This window comes from Balaenoptera acutorostrata, chromosome 11 (genome assembly GCF_949987535.1).
Source record: "Balaenoptera acutorostrata chromosome 11, mBalAcu1.1, whole genome shotgun sequence".
NCBI lineage: Eukaryota > Metazoa > Chordata > Mammalia > Artiodactyla > Balaenopteridae > Balaenoptera > Balaenoptera acutorostrata.
This window is the reverse complement of record NC_080074.1, coordinates 86,344,049-86,365,517: the sequence shown is the minus strand read 5'-3', so window position 1 is coordinate 86,365,517 and position 21,469 is coordinate 86,344,049. Positions and strand designations below refer to the sequence as shown.

Sequence of the window (21,469 nt, the reverse complement as noted above, 5' to 3'; positions counted from 1 at the left end):
TGTTGTTTAAAATCTCTGCAATGTAGGGAATTCCCTGGCGGTCCAGTGGTTAGGTCAGGGAGCTAAGATCCAGAAGCTGCAGGGCACAGCAAAAAAATAAATAAATAAATAAAAATCTCTGCAATGTATATTGCCAAACAAATATCATAACCAAAATTCAGTGACATTTAGAAACAGGGACAAAAGAGTAGATGGAGTTAAATGACGCTAAAAGAAGAACATATCTCTTCTTCACTCCCACCATAGGACCCATGTGGACCAATCGAGAAAGAAGAAAGAGGGGTCTCAGAATGAAAACAGCAACACTCACAATGACTTGTTAAACTAAAAAGCATGTCATTAAGAACTGAAGCTCTTGGGACGGTTATACTCCAGCTCCCCCAAAGAATTCTTGGCAGAAGGCTTCCAAAACCCTCTGGGTGCATCGTAGGGGAGAGGCAGCAAGCAAAGTGAAGCAAATGTTTTCCTCGTTGAAAACAGAAGTAGAGATTGAACACTAAGATATAAATCCTCTATTCTGTATTGAGGAAACAGTGAACAAAGGACCTCTTATTCAAAGAAAGATAAATAAGAGTAATAGGAAACAACTTCACACAGCCCCATTTCAGCAGCTCTCCACAGCCGGCTTGCCTATTACAAATGGCCAACACGTAAGCATCCGGATCACAGACAATAGCATCAGTAACTTTACAATAGCGGTAGAATGCTGACCAAAACCACAGGGGAAGGAGCTTTTAGACCACTTAAAAACAAAATTAACCAAGGACAAGTTCAAGCTGTTAATAGGTTCTAAGGAAGATCAGACTCCACTTCTTTCTATATACAAAAGTAGTCATTTCCCCCCAAAATCAAATCCAGAATTTCACTTCGTATCACCAGCTCTGACCATTATTTTTCAAATAATCTAATTACTTCTGATTAATTCACTGCTTTATAGCTGCTTTAGTCACTTGATATATTATGAATGATACTCAGTTATTTTTAGAAAAACATTTACGCTAAAAATGTTATTTATTTTTTGTTTAACTTTTAATTTTATCTTGGAGTGTAGCCGATTAACAATGTTGTGATAGTTTCAGGTACACAGTAGAGGGACTCAGCCATACGTATGCATGTATCCGTTCTCCCCCAAACTCCCCTCCCATTCAGGCTGCCACATAACATAAAAATGTTATTTATTTCAAAACAACCAGAAAGCTCACATTACAATGAAGTATAATAAGGCATTAAGGACAACATATTACTGTAATTTTCAGGCCAGTCTAGTAACACTACTTTGGAATATGCCGGTAAAATGCAAAATTTAGGGGAAAAAATTCCTTCTCTCAGTATTTAATCCAAGTAAGTAAGTTAACCTAAAACCCTTTACTAAGTTCAAGAAAATAAATTTATTCCAGCTAAATTGTTTTGATCTTTGAATTCCATTTCTCTCTCCTTATCCTCTAGACTAGGTAGGATGTTGGGCAAATTTCACCTGATGGCATGGTCCATTAGCTGTGACAGAAACCTGATGACCCTCAAGCCAAAAATATTTATTATCTGGCCCATTCAAAAAGCTTGCCAATCCTTCTAGACTGTTTAGATAAGAACTCTGGCTAGAGTATTTGCAGTTAAATCTCCAGCCCTAGCACAGTGCCCAGCACACACAGCAGTAAAGTTTTCTTAAATGCTGAAAATAACTTTGGTTGCACTCCGTAATGAATGACAGACTCATTCACAGAAGATGGCCAGGATTTAAAGTGAGTGAAATTCTAACATAAACTTTTATTACATGAATGGTTTCACAGTATTCTTGCACAAGGAAGTACTTGTGCTTTTGCTTTAGTTAGCTTTTTTGAAAAAGTGGCTGGGGGGGATCCTGGGCTAAGAAAAATCTGGAACTATATCAATACAGTAAGACAAACTTAACGCAAAATTTCACATATTAACACTATTAATAAAAGTTTCTTAATAACGGGAGAGTAGTAAGATACAAAACAAAAGCAGAAATATGAAAGTAGGTGAGGGGCTTCCCTGGTGGCGCAGTGGTTGAAAATCTGCCTGCCAATGCAGGGGACACGGGTTCGAGCCCTGGTCTGGGAAGATCCCACATGCCGCGGAGCAACTAGGCCCGTGAGCCACAACTACTGAGCCTGCGCGTCTGGAGCCTGTGCTCCGCAACAAGAGAGGCCACGATAGTGAGAGGCCCGCACACCGCGATGAAGAGTGGCCCCCACTTGCCGCAACTACAGAAAGCCCTCGCACAGAAACGAAGACCCAACACAGTCATAAATAAATAAATCTTAAAAAAAAAAAATAAAGTAGGTGAAAATGTAGCAGAGAGTGTGTGAGTTTTTTATCCCTGAATTCTGGATATGTCTGAAATACTGCAAAGGCAACAGACCTTAGCTTTTTTTTTTTTTTCCAATGACAAAACCAATAATTTGCATGGTTCTTCAAAAGGAAGATAAAGTTCAACCTCCCATCTGCTATTTCTTTTTTTTTTGGCCATACCCCACAGCTTGTGGGATCTTGGTTCCCCAACCAGGGTGCAAACCCGGGCCCCAGGAATGAAAGTGCGGAGTCCTAACCACTGGACCACCAGGGAATTCCTCCACCTGCTATTTCTAACATTAGCTAAACAATTCTATCATTACCAAAGAAGACATACAGATGGCCAACAAATACATGAAATGATGCTCAACATCACTAATCATTAGAGAAATGCAAATCAAAACCACAATGACGCAAATCAAAACCACAAAAATGCAAATCAAAACTACAATGAGTTATCACCTCACACCAGTCAGAATGGCCATCATCAAAAAAACCTACAAACAATAAATGCTGGAGAGGGTGTGGAGGAAAGGGAACCCTCTTGCACTGTTGGTGGGAATGTAAATTGATACAGCCATTATGGAGAACAGTATGGAGGTTCCTTAAGAAACTAAAAATAGAACTACCATACGACCCAGCAATCCCACTACTGGGCATATACCCTGAGAAAACCGTAATTCAAAAAAAGTCATGTACCACAATGTTCACTGCAGTTCTATTTACAATAGCCAGGACATGGAAGCAACCTAAGTGTCCATCAACAGATGAATGGATAAAGAAGATGTGGCACATATATACAATGGAATATTACTCAGCCATAAAAAGGAACGAAATTGAGTTATTTGTAGTGAGGTGGATGGACCTAGAGTCTGTCATACAGAGTGAAGTAAGTCAGAAAGAGAAAAACAAATACCGTATGCTAATGCATATATATGGAATTTAAAAAAGCGGTACTGATGAACCTAGTGGCAGGGCAGGAATAAAGACGCAGACATAGAGAATGGACTTGAGGGCACAGGGGGTGGGGAAGGGGAAGCTGGGATGAAGTGAGAGAGTAGCGTTGACATATATACACTACCAAACGTAAAATGGATGGCTAGTGGGAAGCAGCTGCACAGCATAAGGAGATCAACTCGATGCTCTGTGACGACCTAGAGGGATGGGATAGGGAGGGTGGAAGGGAGACTAAAAAGGGAGGGGATATGGGGATATATGTATACACATAGCTGATTCACTTTGTTGTACGGCAGAAACTAACACAAGATTGTAAAGCATTTATACTCCAATAAAGATGTGAAAAAAAAACAACAAACAATTCTATCATTAGCTAATCAACAAGAAGCAAACCACACAGGGTCCATCTACCTTTCAGTATTTCTAGGCTTTCCAGTAACCCTACCTGCCATGAAACCAATAGGCAATGGAATATATACAACTTTATTCCAACAACAATCTGCATAGAATATTTTAAAAACAAGACTATGGCTTTGCCTCATATCAAACTGTAGGGTGATTCTTTTTATTTTTTCCTTCCCTCACTCTTCTTCCTTCCTCACCTGCTTTATTATTCTTAGTATTTTGCCTTTTTATTCACTCAGTGAACACTGCACCAGCACAGTGGCTCAGGCACTGCACTAAACAAGCACAGCAGATACCAAGATGCAAGGGCTCAGCCTTCCTTCTCAGGCACACTTGCTGCTGGCCAAAGACAGGTGGTAGCCTCTGTGAACAAGTGTTATTCATTCATTCTGTTACCAAGGTTGTCGCCCCAGAATCATACCCCTTCCTCTCCCTTGAATAGAAACCAATAGAAACTCATCTAAGTTTCAGGACGAAGCTAAAAGAAAAAAACAAGAACTGGTTAGAACCAAGTAGGCCCAAGATGGAGGAAGATGTGACTTCCACTAGACCTTGGGCCTCATTATACGCTCATTGTAATACGTTAGCTAGATGCCACCCTCACCAGCACCATGACAGTTGACGATTGCCATGACAACAACCGGAAAAGCACGTACAAGGACTGAAAAGGAGAGCTGCATCAGTTCTGGGTTCAAATCACGCCCCTGTTCTCATATAACTCATGAATATTCCTCCCACTCTTTCCAATTCCCTCCCTTTTACCTTGACCCTCCTATACAACCCACCCAACTTGGGTTGAGAACTTGATTAATGAACGAAGTTCCCACTTCTCCATTCTTTAACCACCGAATAAAGCTTGTGCTGTTCCAGTCTCAGCGTTGGTTTTGTTATTGGCTGCACAATCTGATTGGAAAAAGAACCTCGCTGGGGGAAACTGGGGTCTTGGCCCAGGCTAGGACCCCGGCACAGATCCAGTTGATCAATTCAGTAACATATTAACCTAAAAAAAATTTTTCTTCTTAACCTAACAATTTTTGAGCTACTATGTACCTGTATTGCTATAGACACAAAGAAACTCAGGTGAGTCCTCTTCTCTTAGCGAGGGGGAAAAACAGTATAAAGAAATAAATGGATAAATAGATGTCAGGAGGTGATTAGTGCTATGAAGAAAATGAAAGCAGCTTGAAAGGACAGAGTGGGAAAGAGAAGGATTATTTTAGATAGAAGGGTTAGGGAAGGCCTCACTGATGAGGTGACATTCGAGCAGAAACTTGAATGAAGAGGGTAGGTCATTTAGCTATCTAGGGCAAAGTCTTTTAGGCAGAGGGAGCAAGTGCAAAGGCCCTGAGGTGGGAACACACTTGGCATGTACAGGAAACAGCAAAGAGCCAGTATGGTGGGGATGCAGGAAAGGGAGGGGCTGAGAGAACCAGTTACTCCATTGTATACTGACCGACATTCCAATTCTCCATGAGCTCTGGCTCTATGTAACCAATATTGTACACCATCTTCTTTCTTTCCCTGGGACCTTTAACCATAGACACTGCTGGCAGTTAAGGTAAACCCAGTTTATCTCTCCATTCCAGGTAATTTGAAGGATAATACTAGAGCCAGGCTAACATGCTTTAATTTCTTGCTGTTTTTATTAAGTATGGAAGAGCAAAGTTGGAGGAAGGAGGAGAGTTTAAATGGTGGAAAAATAAGAGAATCTGGGTAATGTTGAGCTTTTTCCTTGAGGCTCTATAATTCCCCCCCTTGGCATCTGTGATTCTCGACCCTGGCCAAACATTGGATTCAACCATGGAGGTTTTCAAAAACATTAAACTGGACCCCATTCCAGAATCCCAGAAGGATGGAGCATGGGGGTGCTTGTTTAAGTTTACCCAAGTGGATTCCAACTGTGCAGTCAGGGCTGAGAACCACACCACACCATCTCCCCTGAAGATTTCATCAACTTGAACAGCAATGGTTCCCAACATTGGCTGCTGAGTTGATTTACCTGGGTGGATTTTTTTTTTTTTTTTTTAAGAAAAATATCAATGCCCATGCCCTACCTAAGATCAGTGAAAAAGAAACTCAGAAGTGGGGCTCCACATCGGTTTTGGTTTCAAGCTCTCCAGGAGATGCCAATGCACAAGAAAGGCTGAGAACCAGTGACAGAGATTCAAATCTCACAGACCTGTGAATACCTACAAAAGCCACTTACTCTCTTGCAATCATATGAACTTGGTAATCTCAAACTGAATATGTCTAAAATGGAACACATAATATTTCCTTCAAAATTGGGTCCCTATTTCTGATATTCATATTACTTTCTACTTCTTGACTTCTTAATCCTTAATTTATTCAAAAAATTCTACTGAAAGAAGGAAAGAAAAATGAAAAGTAAAAATCTCCATCTTTTACCTGGCAACTACATATCCACTTCCCCAAGATGACCTCTGCTAGCACATTCATTGTGTATTTTTCCTCTGTTTTCTTTGCATGTTCATTACTTTTGAGCTTATCATTCTCACAACATTCTCTCAACCCTGCTTCCCATATCGATCACTGAATTAAGACATTTGTACTTTCAAGTATCACATGTTTAATCATGACCTTCAAAAGTCCATGAACAGCTAAATGGCTACAGACACAAGTCCAAATATTTTAACCCCAAAATCAAGGATCCCAAGTAAGGCACTAACTTCCTTTTACAATTCTACCTCTCACTAATGTTATGCATAAACCTTTTATCATTTACCAATCAATGCATTCAGCTGCAAGTAAATAAAAACCAAACAGGAGCTGGTTTTCTCACAACAAGTCTGGAAGAGCCAGGCCTGCCAGCACCCCTTAATGTCAAGGCTCTGTGATTTTCTTGGCCGTCTCCTCTGGGTCAAAAGAAGGCTGCTACAGCTGTAGCTGTAGCTTCAGTGTTAATGATCTAATCAAAGTCCAAAGAAAGGGGAGGAAAAGGACAATACCAGACAAATCTGTTCCCCTTGATCGCAAAAGCAAAAATTTCCCAGATATTCCCTTATGCCTTATTGGTTAGAAATGTGTCATAGTGATCTCTCTAGCTGCAAGGGAGGCTGGGAAGGCAGGTTTGTCATCCAGGGCCGGTTGGAGAACTGCAAACAAAATCAGAGTTCTGTTAATAAGGAACGTGTCTGGGGCTGTATTTGCGGTACACATTAGCCTAGTGCCTGAACACTTACGTATTCTTGTCTAACATGGGAAGAGACAGAAGGACTAAAACTTGGCTACAGATGTCTTCCCCCCCTCACCTCTTTTTCTCCATTATTTCTTCCACTTGGAAAGCAGAACATGAGGTGCCTCCAGTTTATCCGAACTCCCTCCTTTCTTCCTCCAGCAGTAAATGTGGAAACTAGCACCCTCACCCAGCCCAGCAGTCTGGGGTATCCTCAGCTTTCCAACTGCCTAACACTTGCCTTACCTACTGCTCACGCAACCCCTCCAGATAGACAGCTCACTCTCCAAAATGCTTGGTTTCCCCTATAAAATCCTTCAGATTGATTGAAACAATTGGGAATGGGAGTCATTTGTCTTTATCATTTTGGCCTAACTCTCATTTAGCACAGTATCATAGCAAATATGTCCGATTAATCCTGTTCTAAACTTCACTAAACCTGGATTTATCTTCACGGTTTGGGTATCTCAACATAACAGACTGCTGTAAAAACAAAACCGAAAACAAAAGCTTGTACTACTATAATTCATAAAAGACCTTTTTGTTGTTGTTGTTATTCCAAACCCTTAGACAGCCAACTTGAAGAATGATCAAGGCCTAGTATATATTTTTTACTTTTCTGAATCCTCTCTTTAAAATACCTCTAAGACCACCCATAGTGGGTAGGACCCTCTTGCCCTGAGATCAGGTTAGTTAATGGCAAAGCCTTTTTTATGTTTTTATGCTCAACTTAGTGCTATTGTAATAATAACTTGTTAATACTAGTTAAGTTTCTAGAAATCGAATATAAGTGATTATATTACTAGGTATTAGTTCCATTTCAGTAAACTACGACATCCTCTTGTAAGACATGTAATTTCTTAATGATGTGAACTGCGACCCTCTAATTTTCTGATTTGTACATGAGGATTGCCCCTACATGCAGCTTTTCAAAGTAACACACTATTAGGTGGCTTCAGAATTTCATTAAGAACTCCAATTTTCGGGACTTCTCTGGTGGCGCAGTGGTTAAGAATCCTCCTGTCAATGCAGGGGACATGGGTTAGGCCCTGGTCTGGGAAGATCCCACATGCCATGGAGCAACTAAGTCCATGAGCCCCAACTACTGAGTCTGCGCCCTAGAGCCCACGATCCACAACTACTGAAGCCCACGTGCCTAGAGCCCATGCTTCACAAAAAGAGAAGCCACCGCAATGAGAAGCCCGAGCACTGCAACAAAGAGTAGCTTCCGCTCGCTGCAACTAGAGAAAGCCCGTGTGCAGCAATGAAGACCCACCGCAGCCTAAATAAATAAATAATTAATTTTTTTAAAAAAGTATTAAAGGGTTTCCCTGGTGGCACAGTGGTTGAGAATCTGCCTGCCAATGCAGGGGACACGGGTTCGAGCCGTGGTCTGGGAAGATCCCACATGCCACGGAGCAACTGGGCCCGTGAGCCACAATTACTGAGCCTGCGCGTCTGGAGCCTGTGCTCCGCAACAAGAGAGGCCGCGATAGTGAGAGGCCTGCGCACCGCGATGAAGAGTGGTCCCCACTTGCTGCAACTAGAGAAAGCCCTTGCACAGAAACGGAGACCCAACACAGCCATTAAAAAAAAAAAAAAAAAAAAAAGTATTAAAAAAATGAAAAAAAAACCCTCCAATTTTCCTTCATTTGACAAAAATTCCTGCAATTCTGGAAACTAAAAATAACAGCTTTTAACCTGAGTGCAAAAACAAATGACCTAAGAATACTAAATCTAAACAATTAGGTGATACAGTTGAATGAAATTCAAAAGTAAACAAACAATATGCATTGAAGGTGTGTGACTGGCTTTAGTAGATATGAAGTGCAGTTCCAAGGGGAAAGAGCGCTGGTGTAAAAGAAACAAATTTCATAAACAATTTTCATCAGTGTTCTTTAAAAACCATTTTCTTTTTCTATATTCCCTTTCTAAAGATGGATAAAAATAACAGTACTTATAAAATGATACTTTCTCCTGCATCATTCATCTGTCTCTTTCCGATCCTCCAATGGTCTCTGATGACTTCAAAGTCAGGATACCATATGCTTGTGGAAGAATTTGGAAGGCCACAAAGACTGGATTGTGAAATGGTAAGAAATATTGACAAAAACAGGGCATACTAAAAACAATTTCTTGACTCACAATGTGTGGTTGGGGAACCATTTGGTCTGAGATGGGGACGCCACAGCAGGCGAGAGCAACTGGATTGAGAGCACCTGAGGGCTGTATTAACCGGCATTCAGACAACATCCAACATGGCATCAGTACTTCTCCGAATTGGCACTTAAACTTTCAAAGGCTATCTCTGCATTACAACTGTATCAGATGTTGCATAACTTTGTTCTAAAACAAGTGCGTTTGTCTTGCTCTATTTGGAAAGCCATGGGTGCTACGTTCATTATCATTTAGAGACACTTTCTAAAAATCTAATAAGGAGGTACGAATAGGAGTAAATTAGGGCTTTTGGAGTGGCACATTCTGTGAAAGCAGGGGGGATGGGAAGAAACAGACAGCTGACCTCCTTGAAACAAAGACAACCCTGGAGTCCACAGAAAGATTCTGTAGGATTTCCCAGTAATAAGGCATCTCATTACTGGACTCTTGGAAAACGGTTTCCTCACGTTAAAATGACTGTATCAAAATGGGGGAAGAGATGCAATGTGAAAACTACCCATGAGATACCCAAAAGGCAATTTAAAAGTTATAAATGGAGTTGATCAAAAAGGAGATAGAATATGTCCAAAGCCAACACGGTCCTGTAAAAGCCACCATTTTCCCCCCCAAATTATCAATTTCATTTTTCATTTACCTCATCACATTTGCACTGTGAATACAACCACCATTACCACTCACGTTTTGATATGCAAATACATGAGTATAGACTATCAATACACCCCCCTTAACTAAAACCTAAAGTACAGAAATCTAAATTAACAAAGAGAAGATTACTTACATGATGAATTAACTCTTTACTTTGCAAACAATTCTTCTATGTATAAAAGTATAAAGGCCTTTGGGGAAATTTTTAATTTATCTATAACCTTTGAGGAATTTACTATATAAGATGACCCTCAGAGATTATGAAGTAGAATTCCTTTTTATCTCATTCTTTCAAGGACCCACATCTCAACATCTAAATCCCTCAAATGTATTAGGAGCTTAGTCTTCATAGACTAGCAAAGTAGACTGACTGTTGGGTTATAGAGGACATTAAAGGACAAGGAACAAATTCACAAACTTATTACTATATCCTATTATATTTTGGTTTTTAAAAAGTCCTGAGAGCAGAGATCTTATATTAAATTTATCTTTGGATTTCCAATGCCTCGCACAGTCCCTGGCACATAGTAAGAGCAGGGTATGTGTGAAATTGATGAGTCAAGTTTCACTCCTTCTCTGAACCCTGCCAGGATGTGAGATCATTAGGACACTCTGTGCTATGGATGACAATTGACAGTGACTGAAACAGGCAGCAGAAGACCAGAAGGAGGCAAAAAAAAAAAAAAAGCAAAAATCTCCATGGTCTGGGGGGTCGGGAGTAGGTGGAGATAATGAATTATAGAGAAAATGATAATACACCTTACATTTATGATTTTATGATTTTTAAAGTACTTTACAAGATTCTTTCTCTTTTGCTCCTCACTATTCCTCTGTGATGTATGAGATTATTTAATATATAAATTCCATAATTCAGAGAGAAAAGAAGGAAATACAACCATTTTTTCCCTTTTACTGTAAAACGTTAGCTGCTGCTTAAAGACAAAATACAGGAGTTTAACTTTTTCCACAAATAGGGTGAAGGGTTAAAAGTATTATATAATCTTATAAACCTCTAGGTGAAATTCATGAACTGGTTACTTTCCAAGAACACGTTTATAATTCATGAAATAAAATAAGCAATTAACTGTCAGGTAATTTTAGACACATCTGTACTGCACTGCTCTCCACTTCTTCCCTGGAAGAGTGGAATTTAAAATGCATGGCAGTTTATCTAAATTACTGTATAAACCCGTACAGTGAAAACTGCCCCAATCTCAACAAGAAATGGCTGTATTCAATTGAATTGCTGTTTCTCTTAGCCTCTGGCAAATAACTTACCTTAAAAGTCTCCACCACCTCTTTCGATCCTGCTTCTCCGGGACATTCCGCGGAGCATCCATTACTGCAGTCCTTAAAAGAAGAATTAAATCCATTAAGTAAAACTAGGTGGGCAACTGGGGTCTGGGGTAAGCAATATCACTCACCATCACACCCTTTGCTCCGCTCCGGTCCGGTCCCCAAGCAAACAGGAAAAGGAGGATCAAACACCCAGGCACGGGCCCCAAAGGAGAGCGTCCTGCGAGGGCTGCCCTTCTCTTTCTGCCCTGCCGGAGGTCGCGGCTGTTTTTGTCCTCCACCGCCGGCTTCGGGCAGACTGGTTAAATTCCAGGTTCGCCCTACAGAGCCAGGGTTCACCAGCAAAGAACAAGAAGGTAATTGTCTCCCCCTTTTATCCGAGAAAATAGTCTAGACTAGGGCTTTAAGCCATTTATAGAAAACACCTCCTGGGCGCGCTCAGCCTCGTGGTCTTGTCGATCACGGGCGCACAATAGCAAGCCTAGAAAAAGGATGGGGACCAGAGTGAACCATTTTCTCTACGGGTAGGGTCCTCCGTTGCAGGCGCAAGGACACTAAACCCCACACGTGAAAGACAAAACCGCATGGAATTAGGGGGTAAATTTTAAACATACTTAAGGACACAATGGAAACAGGTCGAACTGGAAACGGTGAAGACCTTAAAAAAAAAAAAAAAAAAGCCTAATCTGGTACATCACTAGGGGAAAGAGGAAGAAAGGGAATCCAAGGAGGCAGAAGGCTGCGGTCAAAATATTTTGGGGTGGCGAAGGCACGCAGGATGCGGCTGTCAGTTCTGGCAGCCCAGAAATTCCGCTTCCCCCCACCAACCCCTCCTCCACCAAAGCGGCTTCCATGGCGACCCTCACGCTCCCCGTGGCTGTCCGCGCCGCGCTCCGGAGCGGGTCCCCGGCAGGACTTTAGACCTGTCTGACGGGGGCTTCTCCGAGGAGTTCGCAGGCTGGGACTCGAGATTTCGGGCAGGGCTGGGGAAAGAGGAGACGCCCGGATGGAGACAGCACGGTGGTGCAAGGCGAAGCAGGACGGTGCGGGAAACAGCAGCAGCGCGCCCTGCCGGGCCCGTGGGCTTCCGGGACCCGGGGCTCAATCCGCCCCACCCCTACGCCCGCGAACGCCCGGGGTCGGCGTACCTGGCGGGCGAGGGCGAGGACGAGGGCGGCGGCGGCGGAGGGCGGGCTGGCCATGGGGCGGCTCCGGGAGCGCGCGGCTGCGGAGAGCTGCGGCGGCACGCAGCGCCCGGCTGGACGCGAAAGCGGGCGGCGCGGCCAGGCTCCAGCGCACGGACCGCGCGGAGCCGGCCGCCAACACCCGGAGCCCCAGGCCAGGGCCAGGCGCAGGGAACAGCGCAGCGCCTCCAGCATCCGTGGGGGAGAAACCTTCAAGTGCCTGGTCACTGTGGTCCTTCGGTCGGGAAACCCCAAGCCGTAGTCCCAGCCCCCAGGGCACGAGAGTGCAGGAGCGCCTTTCCGGCTGCAGGCACTCAGCAAGCATCCTTATTTACCAAACAACGCCTGGGTGGGCCAGGAAACGCCCCTCCGCCCAGGGGAAGGCAACCTCGGGGAAATTAATTTACATTAGGGCAGATTTTCCTTCGACCAACCCAAACGAGGCAGTTTCTGATTCTCTCCGCCTTCCTGCCCCGAGAGTTTGCAGCCGGGACTCGCAGTGGTGCCTGGGTTCTTGTCTGCCACCAACCTCCACGCGCAAACTGAAGGAGAGGAACGTGAATCCGGGTTTTAGATTTCTTTCCACCACCTACCCAAGTCGGATTTGTAACTTGGGGTGTTACGGGGCTACTAGGTTCACAACCCCGAAGAGATGTTTGTGTCCAAAGACCTTGATGCCACTTACACCCACCTACCCACCCAACCCATTCATCGCTTTCAGGCAAAGTAGACCACGAGTTCCCAACCAAGCAGCTTTGACAATTTTTTGATGTAGGCCTGTGATGGCAACATTTAGAAAGAGGGAAAAGGAAGACTGTAATGGCTGTTGTCTGCTGTGTGCTCCTGAAGCAATGGCAACCTAAATTAGGAGCCTTTCTGGGCTTTTAAATTAATAGGAAGTGGTGACTTGTGCTGATTTGATCTTAGGAAGGGGAGAGAGCAGTTTATTTTGGGTAAAAGCGGTTAAATCCAGTCTGCTTTGAGAATTGATCTCATACAGCCCTAAAGACAATACAGCTCTAATCTTATTGCTCAGAAAACTGCATTCACTTTTCCCTTCCTCTCTCCCCTTCATACTAGGCATAGAAAAGCCTCTTATGCTGGGGTGGAGCCCTGACAGGTCACAAGGCACTGAAAACCAGAGTCCTTCTTTTTAAAGAAATGTAAAATTGAATTGAACAAGTAAAGAAGATATACAGATTAAGTATACTCTAGGGCTGCCAGTTTCTGACTCCTGCCCCAAGCCTAAAAATAAGAAACCCTTAGTTGAAGAGCTACAGACAACTTATTTGCATTCAAAATGTTGGTTTAAATGTCTACACTGGGACGTCCCTGGTGGTGCAGTAGTTAAGAATCGGACATGGGGGCTTCCCTGGTGGCGCAGTGGTTGAGAATCTGCCTGCTAATGCAGGGGACACGGGTTCGAGCCCTGGTCTGAGAGGATCCCACATGCCGCAGAGCGGCCGGGCCCGTGAGCCACAACTACTGAGCCTGCGCGTCTGGAGCCTGTGCTCTGCCACAAGAGAGGCCGCGATGGTGAGAGGCCCGCGCACCGCGATGAAGAGTGGCCCCCGCTTGCCACAACTAGAGAAAGCCCTCACACAGAAACGAAGACCCAACACAGCCATAAATAAATAAATAAATAATTTTTAAAAAAAAAGAATTTAAGAATTCTTTAAAAAAAAAAAAAAAAAGAATCGGACATGGGTTTGATCCCTGGTCAGGGAAGATCCCACATGCCACAGAGCAACTAAGCCCGTGCACCATAACTACTGAGCCTGCGTTCTAGAGCCTGCGAGCCTGGAGCCTGTGCTTCGCAACAAGAGAAGCCACGGCAGTGAGAAGCCCGTGCACCGCAAGGAGTAGCCCCCGCTCGCGCAACTAGAGAAAAGCCTGTGCGCAGCAACGAAGACCCGACACAGCCAAAAAATAAATAAAAAATGAATAAATAAATAAAAATTAAAAAAAAGTCTACACTATACTATTCGTTCAAAGCCTATTATTGTTTTAAAGGTAGATCCTATACAACTCCAATTTTCTTGCCATTTTAAATGTGACCTGTAAATCTTCCCTTTTCAGCCAAGAAAGCATGTGTAATACAAGAATGGTGTTATTAAAGATTTACTACAGGGCCACCCTGACCTTTCCTCCCCTCCAGAGCCAAACTCTGAGAAAGTGCCATCTGTATTAACTGCTTCTATTTCCTTCCCTTTCAAGTGACTATAATTTGACTTCTGTCCAATTATTCCACCTACACAAGGTTCCTAGTAGCCTTCATTTTGCTCAACCCAATGGTTTTCCTTCATGTGCATTTTCATGGCTGCATCTAGATGCTGATGACTTCTTAATACATATTTTTTCAGCCCACCTCTCTCCTGAGCAGTAATGTGCTTACAGTCAAAAATCTGTCTAAAATATTCATTAAGTATGTAACATTTGTGCAGGCAGTGGGCTAAGTGCTGGAGATGCAATGTGCACACACCTCCATCCTATTACCTTGCATTGCCTCCAGCCAAATAGAAAAATGTTACTCGTGTTAAAAAAGTGTTCACTAATCCCACAAATCTGAAATTGCAAATGTAGCCAGTGTTACCTGTGCTTTAAGAGCGTCTGATAATGGAATGATGGAATGTAACTGACTCAGAAAGGTCTGGAAAGGCTTTCCAGCAAGAAATCCTTGAGCAAAGATCTGGAGGATAAACAAATTTACTATAGGAAGAAAGGATGAAGAATGTCCGGGATGCAAGTGAGTTCCAGGCAGAAAGGACATCTTTGAGAAGGGAAGGAACGTGGTACTTATAAAAGAGAGAGAGTCAAGGCTGGAGGAGAGACATGTGGAGGGGTGCTCTATCAAAGGTGAGCCTGGGAGGGGAGGCAAAGAGCCAACCAGCTAGTGCCTTAGAGAGAGAGTTAAAGGTTAAGTTTCCCCAAAAGGTAAAAGTATGACTGTCATATAGATATAAAATGAACTTGTAGAGTTTATCTAACTTATTTAATGAAGTTACCAGGCACAGGTAAAAACTGGTTCAAAGAACAGACACATTACTGGGTTAGTGAATTGTTAAAGGAAGTTGCTAATGGACATGAAACTGGCTTCTTCCAAGTGGAGGTGAGATGTTAGTTAAACCCTGACCTTCAGAATTGATTTGCATGTCTACTGACAAGAATTATTTTGCATTTCTATCAGCTGTACAATAACTCAGAAAACAATAAAACAATGTAAAACCACAATGAAAGGGCCCAAGGAATCCTCAGAAGGAGAAAAAACGTTCCAAAGATTAGGATCTGGTAGGGAATGGGGGTGGGAGTTGACAGCCCTCTGGCTGCAGTTTGGAGATTAGAGGAGGGCCTGGGTGGAGTGGTTTATAAGGAAGCTATTAACAGAACCCACATGTGAGATGGTCCTATTAAAAAGCGGGACTTGGCAGGTGGTAGGTGATGCAGATGGAGAGAAGCAGTCAGATTTCAGCAATCTTTAGATAGATTGGATATGAGAAGAAACAAGGGAGGGCGAGGGGCCTAGGAGGGCTGCCTGGATTCTGGCTTGCTCCTCTGGTTAGTGATATTCACCAAGAAAAATGGAACACTGAAAGATGAGGTGGTTTTGTTTTTTTTTTTGGCTGCATTGGGTCTTTGTTGCTGCATGTGGGCTTTTCTCTGGTTGTGGTGAGCGGGGGGCTACTCTTCGTTGTGGTACGCAGGCTTCTCATTGTGGTGGCTTCTCTTGTTGGGAGCACGGGCTCTAGATGTGGGGGCTTCAGTATTGTGGCACACGGGCTCAGTAGTTGTGGCTCACGGGCTCTAGAGTGCAGGCTCAGTAGTTGTGGCGCACGGGCTTAGTTGCGCCGCGGCATGTGGGATCTTCCCAGACCAGGGCTCGAACCCGTGTCTCCTGCATTGGCAGGCCAATTCTTAACCACTGCGCCACCAGGAAAGCCCAGATGACATGATTTGAGGGGGTGAGCAGGAGTCTGGTTTGGGGCCTACTGAGTTTTGAGGTGCCTCTGAGACTGGCTGTTAGAGATACAAGCCTGCTAGAGATATTGAGCCTGTCTGAAGCTCAAATGAGAGGTCTGGATTAGAAGTAAACATTTGATAAGTCACTGGCGGTAATCACTGAAGCTATGGGTGTGAATGAGAATGTCATATCTCTGCCTTGGTTTTCTCATCTGTAAAATGGGACAATAGCAAACACTTCATGTTTGCCGATTGAGATAGATTATCATAACATATGTAACAGATGTAAATTACTTAAAGCCTTCCCAGGTAAATATTAATCCCTTGTAGGTAATGATCATTTATCCCAGTTGGCAAACATTTTCTTAAAGGGCCAGATAGTAAATATTCCAGGCTTCAAGGGTCATGTCTCTGCTGCAACTACTCAGATCTGTCACTGTATCACAAAAGCAGCCATAGACAATACATAAAAGAGCAGGCATGTCTGTGTTCCCATAAAATTGTATTTACAAAAATAGGACAGAATGGATTTGGCTTGTAGGTTACTGACCCCTACTCTATGAAGTTTCCCCAGCTAGAAATATAAGTACCATCCTTCAGACACAACCAAGTGATCACCACCGTCTACATTCTAGCTCCAAATATCATGACAATCACCCTTTCTCCAGCCATATTACCGCCATCCTAATACAAAATAGCTTCCAAGTAACCTCTGCCTACAGCCTTGCTTCCCATTAAGCCATTCTTAGCGTGTCAACCAGAGAAATTGTCTCAAAATGCAAATCTGAACATAACTCTTGTTGGCTGAAAAATCTTCAGACTTTACATCATCCTTATGACAGAATATTTTAGCAAGCTCCCCCACCTGTCCCTGGCTCTCTGGCTCACCTTTTGCTGTTCTTACTCTCTCCAGCCACCCATGTAACTTAGTTCAGTCCTTCTTTTTGACATCAGGTCTTCTCACAGGTGGCCGTCTGCCTGCAACACCCCCCTGCTACTGCCCACTGCCTCTCTCATCCTTCCTTTCTCAGATTATTTAACAGCACTTCCTTGGGGAGACATTTCTAAGCCCTGTCTAGGCTACATGGGTCCCTCTGCTATTTATTTCTATAGAATTCTTTCCACTACAAAATAACTGTCATACTTTATTCTAATTATTTGATTAATGTTGCTCTAATTTTGATGATGGGAAATTGTGTCCACTTTGTTCACCTAGGAATCCCCCCTCACCCAATGCCAGGCACACAACTGAGACAACTATCTGTTGAATTGCAACTCTAATTTTTTAAAAGTGTGTATTTAACATATTTTGGAATTTTAACTGCCAAAGTTTACAAATATAACAGACTAAAAATGTCCTCAGGGGCCACTCTACCGGTAGATCTAGGCTCCGTTCTCCATGAACTGCTCTCTCTAAATCTTTCTCCTTCCTTTTCCTCTGTTCTCATCCTTCCACTATTCCATCTCTTCCCTTAACCACCCATCATAGGGGCTTTCAACGTATTATGACTGTTAAGGGATTCAATCAATGCTTTCCAGCAGAACTTCCTGCAATTATGAGAATGTTCTGTCTCTGCACCAAGCCAAGTGGCTATTGAGTGGTTGAAATGTGGTTAGTGTGCTTAAGGAACTAAATTTTTAATTTTGCTTAATTTTCATTCATTTGCATTTACATTTAAATTGCCATATGTGGCTCTGGTCTTAGTGCAGTTTGGGGGCATTGTTATAAGTTTGGCCATAGCTGAGAGTTGGTGTCCTGGCTCTGTCACTTATCAGCTCTATGATCTTTGGCAAATGACTAACCTCTTTTGAGTCTCACATTTTAAATTAGAGTAAGTGACAAGGCAATGATGAGATTCAACATGAAGATATTGTATAAGGGACTCAGCAGTCTTAGTTAGCATCTCATAATTGCTCAATAAATGTCAGCTGTTATTATTTTCCTGTTTTTTTTAAATTAAAAATCATGATTGCTTTTCACTTATGTGTAACCCTTAGATTAGGTATATTAATAATCGGAACTATATCATATGAGGAGAAATCTTAAAAATCTACATCTAGCACTTAAAGTGTTTCTTGTTTTTAATGTAAAGTTTGTTTAAAAAAAAAAAAAGAGGCTCAGTTTGGCTCATAAAGCAAACTGCACACCTATTATTTGCATGCCTTCTGCTTGGCATTGGGAGGACACAGATGGATGAGAAACAGCTCCTTCCTGCCCTGAGAACACCCCAGCTTTGGAAAGGTTGACTTGACCTTTCCATGTCAATAATAATTTCTTCCTATGACCATAAAGAAATCTTGACGAAAGAATTCTGAGTTGGCCTTTTTTATGCCATGCCTCCTTTATCCAAGTAAAATTAGCAGTTCTTTGTAGTGTGTATATACAACTAACCCCTCAAACAACACAGGTTTGAACTGCACAGATCCACTTATACGTGGATTTTTTTCAATAGTAAATACCACAGTACTACCTGATCCCCTGTTGGTTGAATCCTCGGATGAGAACTTCGGATAAGAGGGCCAACTCTAAGTTATGTGCCGATTTTCAACTGCATGGAAGGTCCCTGCCCCTAACCCCCGTGTTAAGGGTCAGCTGTAGTTACTGTGTCAGTTTCCTCAGGCTGTTGTAACAAAGTACCATTAACTGGGTGACTTAAAACCACAGAAACTTACTGTCTTAAGAGGGGTGGGCAGGGCCATGCTTCCTTTGGTACCTGTAGGGGAGAATCCTTCCTTGCCTCATCCAGCTTCTGGTAACCTTAGTTGTTCCTTGGCTTGCAGCTCTAGCCTTCACCCTCTGATGGGAGATCACAGGTGTCTCCTTTCCTGTGTCTCTACTTCTCTTCTCATAAGTCATATTGAATTAAGGACCCATCCTAATTCAATTTGACCTCATTTAAACTTGATTACATCTGCAAAGACCCTACTTCCAAGTAAGATCACATCCACAGGTTACTGGGGTTTTAGGACTTCAATATATCTTTTTGAAGGGACACAATTCAACCCATAACAGTTAACTAACTTTAAATTTAATAATCACGACACCTTTAGTGTCCTGTTTTCCACTTTGAATAATAACTTTTACCAGTAAAATGAATTGATTTACAAAACATGTGACTTTCACACAACTTTTCATCAGGACTTTATGATTTCATGGGAACAGATCTTTAATAAAATTTACTTAGAGTCTACAAAAGATCAATCACAAAAGCGTGGCTCTAGATTTTTCCCTTCCCTTTCTTAGCCCGTTCAGTAAGTCCCCAAGTCACACTGAGACGCTGCCTGCACATTTCTCTTCTCCGCCTGCTTCTCTCCTTCATCGCTGCTCCTTTCTTTTGGCCACAGCCTCCCAGGTGGTCCCTCCACCCCCTCCATTCTTGATCTCCCATCTCCTCCCCTCCCTCCTACATCCTCCGTGCTGTCCTCAGAGTGCTTGCTCTGAAAATCTTTTTCTAAACTAGTCACTCCCCAGTTCAAAACCGTAATGATATCTGCTACTGGTCCAGCCAGTTATGACGTCCTGGGCACTTTTGTAACCAAGCAGGGCCCTATGGGGCCTTCCCAGGACAGACTCCTCCCCCATATCTTCTGCTTTAGCTCCTATCCGAAGTACGTAGATAACAGTATCTGATGCACATTTCCTGAGTTGTTTTACAGATGCTAAAAACCACGACCAAGTGGAAGAAAACTACTTGAAGATCACGAGTATGTAGCCCCCAGACCTACTGGTGCCTAAGGGTTGATAATGTGAACCCCTGTGACACCGCCCTGTTACCTCACCGTCAACCAGTTAGAGAATTGTGCACCCTGCGACGCCCCTCCCTCACGTGGCCTTTAAAATGCTTTGCTGAAGAACCCATCGGGGAGTTCAGGGGTTCTGAGCACTAGCTGCCCTGGACTCCTTGCTTGGTGCTCTATCATAAACGCTGCACTTTCCTTCACCACAACCTGGTGTCAGTAGATTGGCTTTACAACGCACGGGCCAGTGGACCCAAGTTTGGTTCTGTAACACTTTGGGTACACATTTTCTCACCTAATACTCCAAAGAGCCCCTCCCCGACACACACACCATAACTTCTACTTTCTTGATTTTCAGAGACTCAGAGACATTACTTAAATTTCCCGAGATCAAATAGCTGTAGTTAAATCAGTGTGCCCTCAAGATTGTGATCTTACCTAAAATTCTGACTTGTTTCAGTGGCTCCAAATTTTACAACTGTAAACCCATCACTAAAAATCGTAGCATGCGTGGTAGATCGTATTTTCCAAAGATTGGCCACAACATTTTCTCCCATTGCATCTGCTCTTCTGTGCAACTCCATCATGAGGTGGAGTTTTCCCCTACCCTTTTGAATCTGGGTGGGCCCTGTGACGGTTTTGACCAATAGAATAGAGCAGAAATGTAAAAGCGATGCTGCTCCAGTTCTAGGCGTACACTTCGAATGGCCTGGCAGCTTCTGCATCCTTCCTCTTGGAAGGTGCTTGGGACTCCCTCACTTGGAACCCAGCCGCCATGCTGTAAGAAGCGCAAACGAGGGAGAGGCCATGTACAGGGTCACTAGTCAGCAGTCCCAGATGAGCTCCCAGCCAACATGCAGCACCAGCTGCCAGCCGTGTGAGCCGTCATCTTGAGCATCCAGCCCTGTTGAGCGTTCAGATGACTGATTGAAATCACATGACAAACCCTAGGTTAAAAGTACTCTGCTGAGACTCACATACTAAGAGAATGAACTTATAGTTACTAGAGGGGAAGGGTGGGGGGGAGGGATAGTTAGGGAGTTTGGGATTGACATGTACATATTTAAGATGGCTAACCAACAAGGACCTACCGTATAGCACAGGGAACTCTGCTCACTATTATGTAGCAACCAAAATGGGAAAAGAATTTGAAAAAGAATAGATACATGTATATGTATAACTGAATCACTTTGCTGTACACCTGAAACTATCACAACATTGTTTTTTTTGTTTGTTCGTTTTTTGGCCACGCCATGCGGAATGTGGGATCTTAGTTCCCTGACCAGGGATCTAACCCATGCCCCCTGCATTGGAAGCATGGAATCTTAACCACTGGACCTCCAGGGTAGTCCCACACAACATTGTTAATCAACTATACTCCAATATAAAATCAAAAGTTAAAAAAAAGAAAAAACCTACTCTGCTGAGCCCAGATAATCTATAGACCATGAGAGACAGTAAAACATTGTTTTAAGCCACAGAATTTTGGGTTAGTTGGTTATATAGCAATGTTAACCAAAACAGCATGCAAGCCTAACATATATTTATATAGTCATTTATGAAAATAACCTAATACGTAAGTCATACACAAAAATAGGAATAA

General features: G+C 43.0%; 1 protein-coding gene across 6 annotated transcripts in view; it reads right to left on the bottom strand.

The window, feature by feature from the left end:
• Positions 1-21,469, bottom strand: part of BCAT1 (branched chain amino acid transaminase 1) — a 111,154-nt gene that overhangs the window by 58,647 nt on the left and 31,038 nt on the right. For 3 of the 6 annotated variants that reach the window (XM_057556666.1, XM_007194846.2, XM_057556667.1), the window contains one exon: positions 10,970-11,041. In XM_057556666.1, the coding sequence (XP_057412649.1) occupies positions 10,970-11,041 (72 nt within the window). Of the gene's footprint in view, positions 1-10,969; positions 11,042-11,115; positions 11,443-12,135; positions 12,687-21,469 lie in introns of those variants that run through there. The other 3 variants (XM_057556665.1, XM_057556664.1, XM_007194847.2) reach the window with 3 other exon arrangements.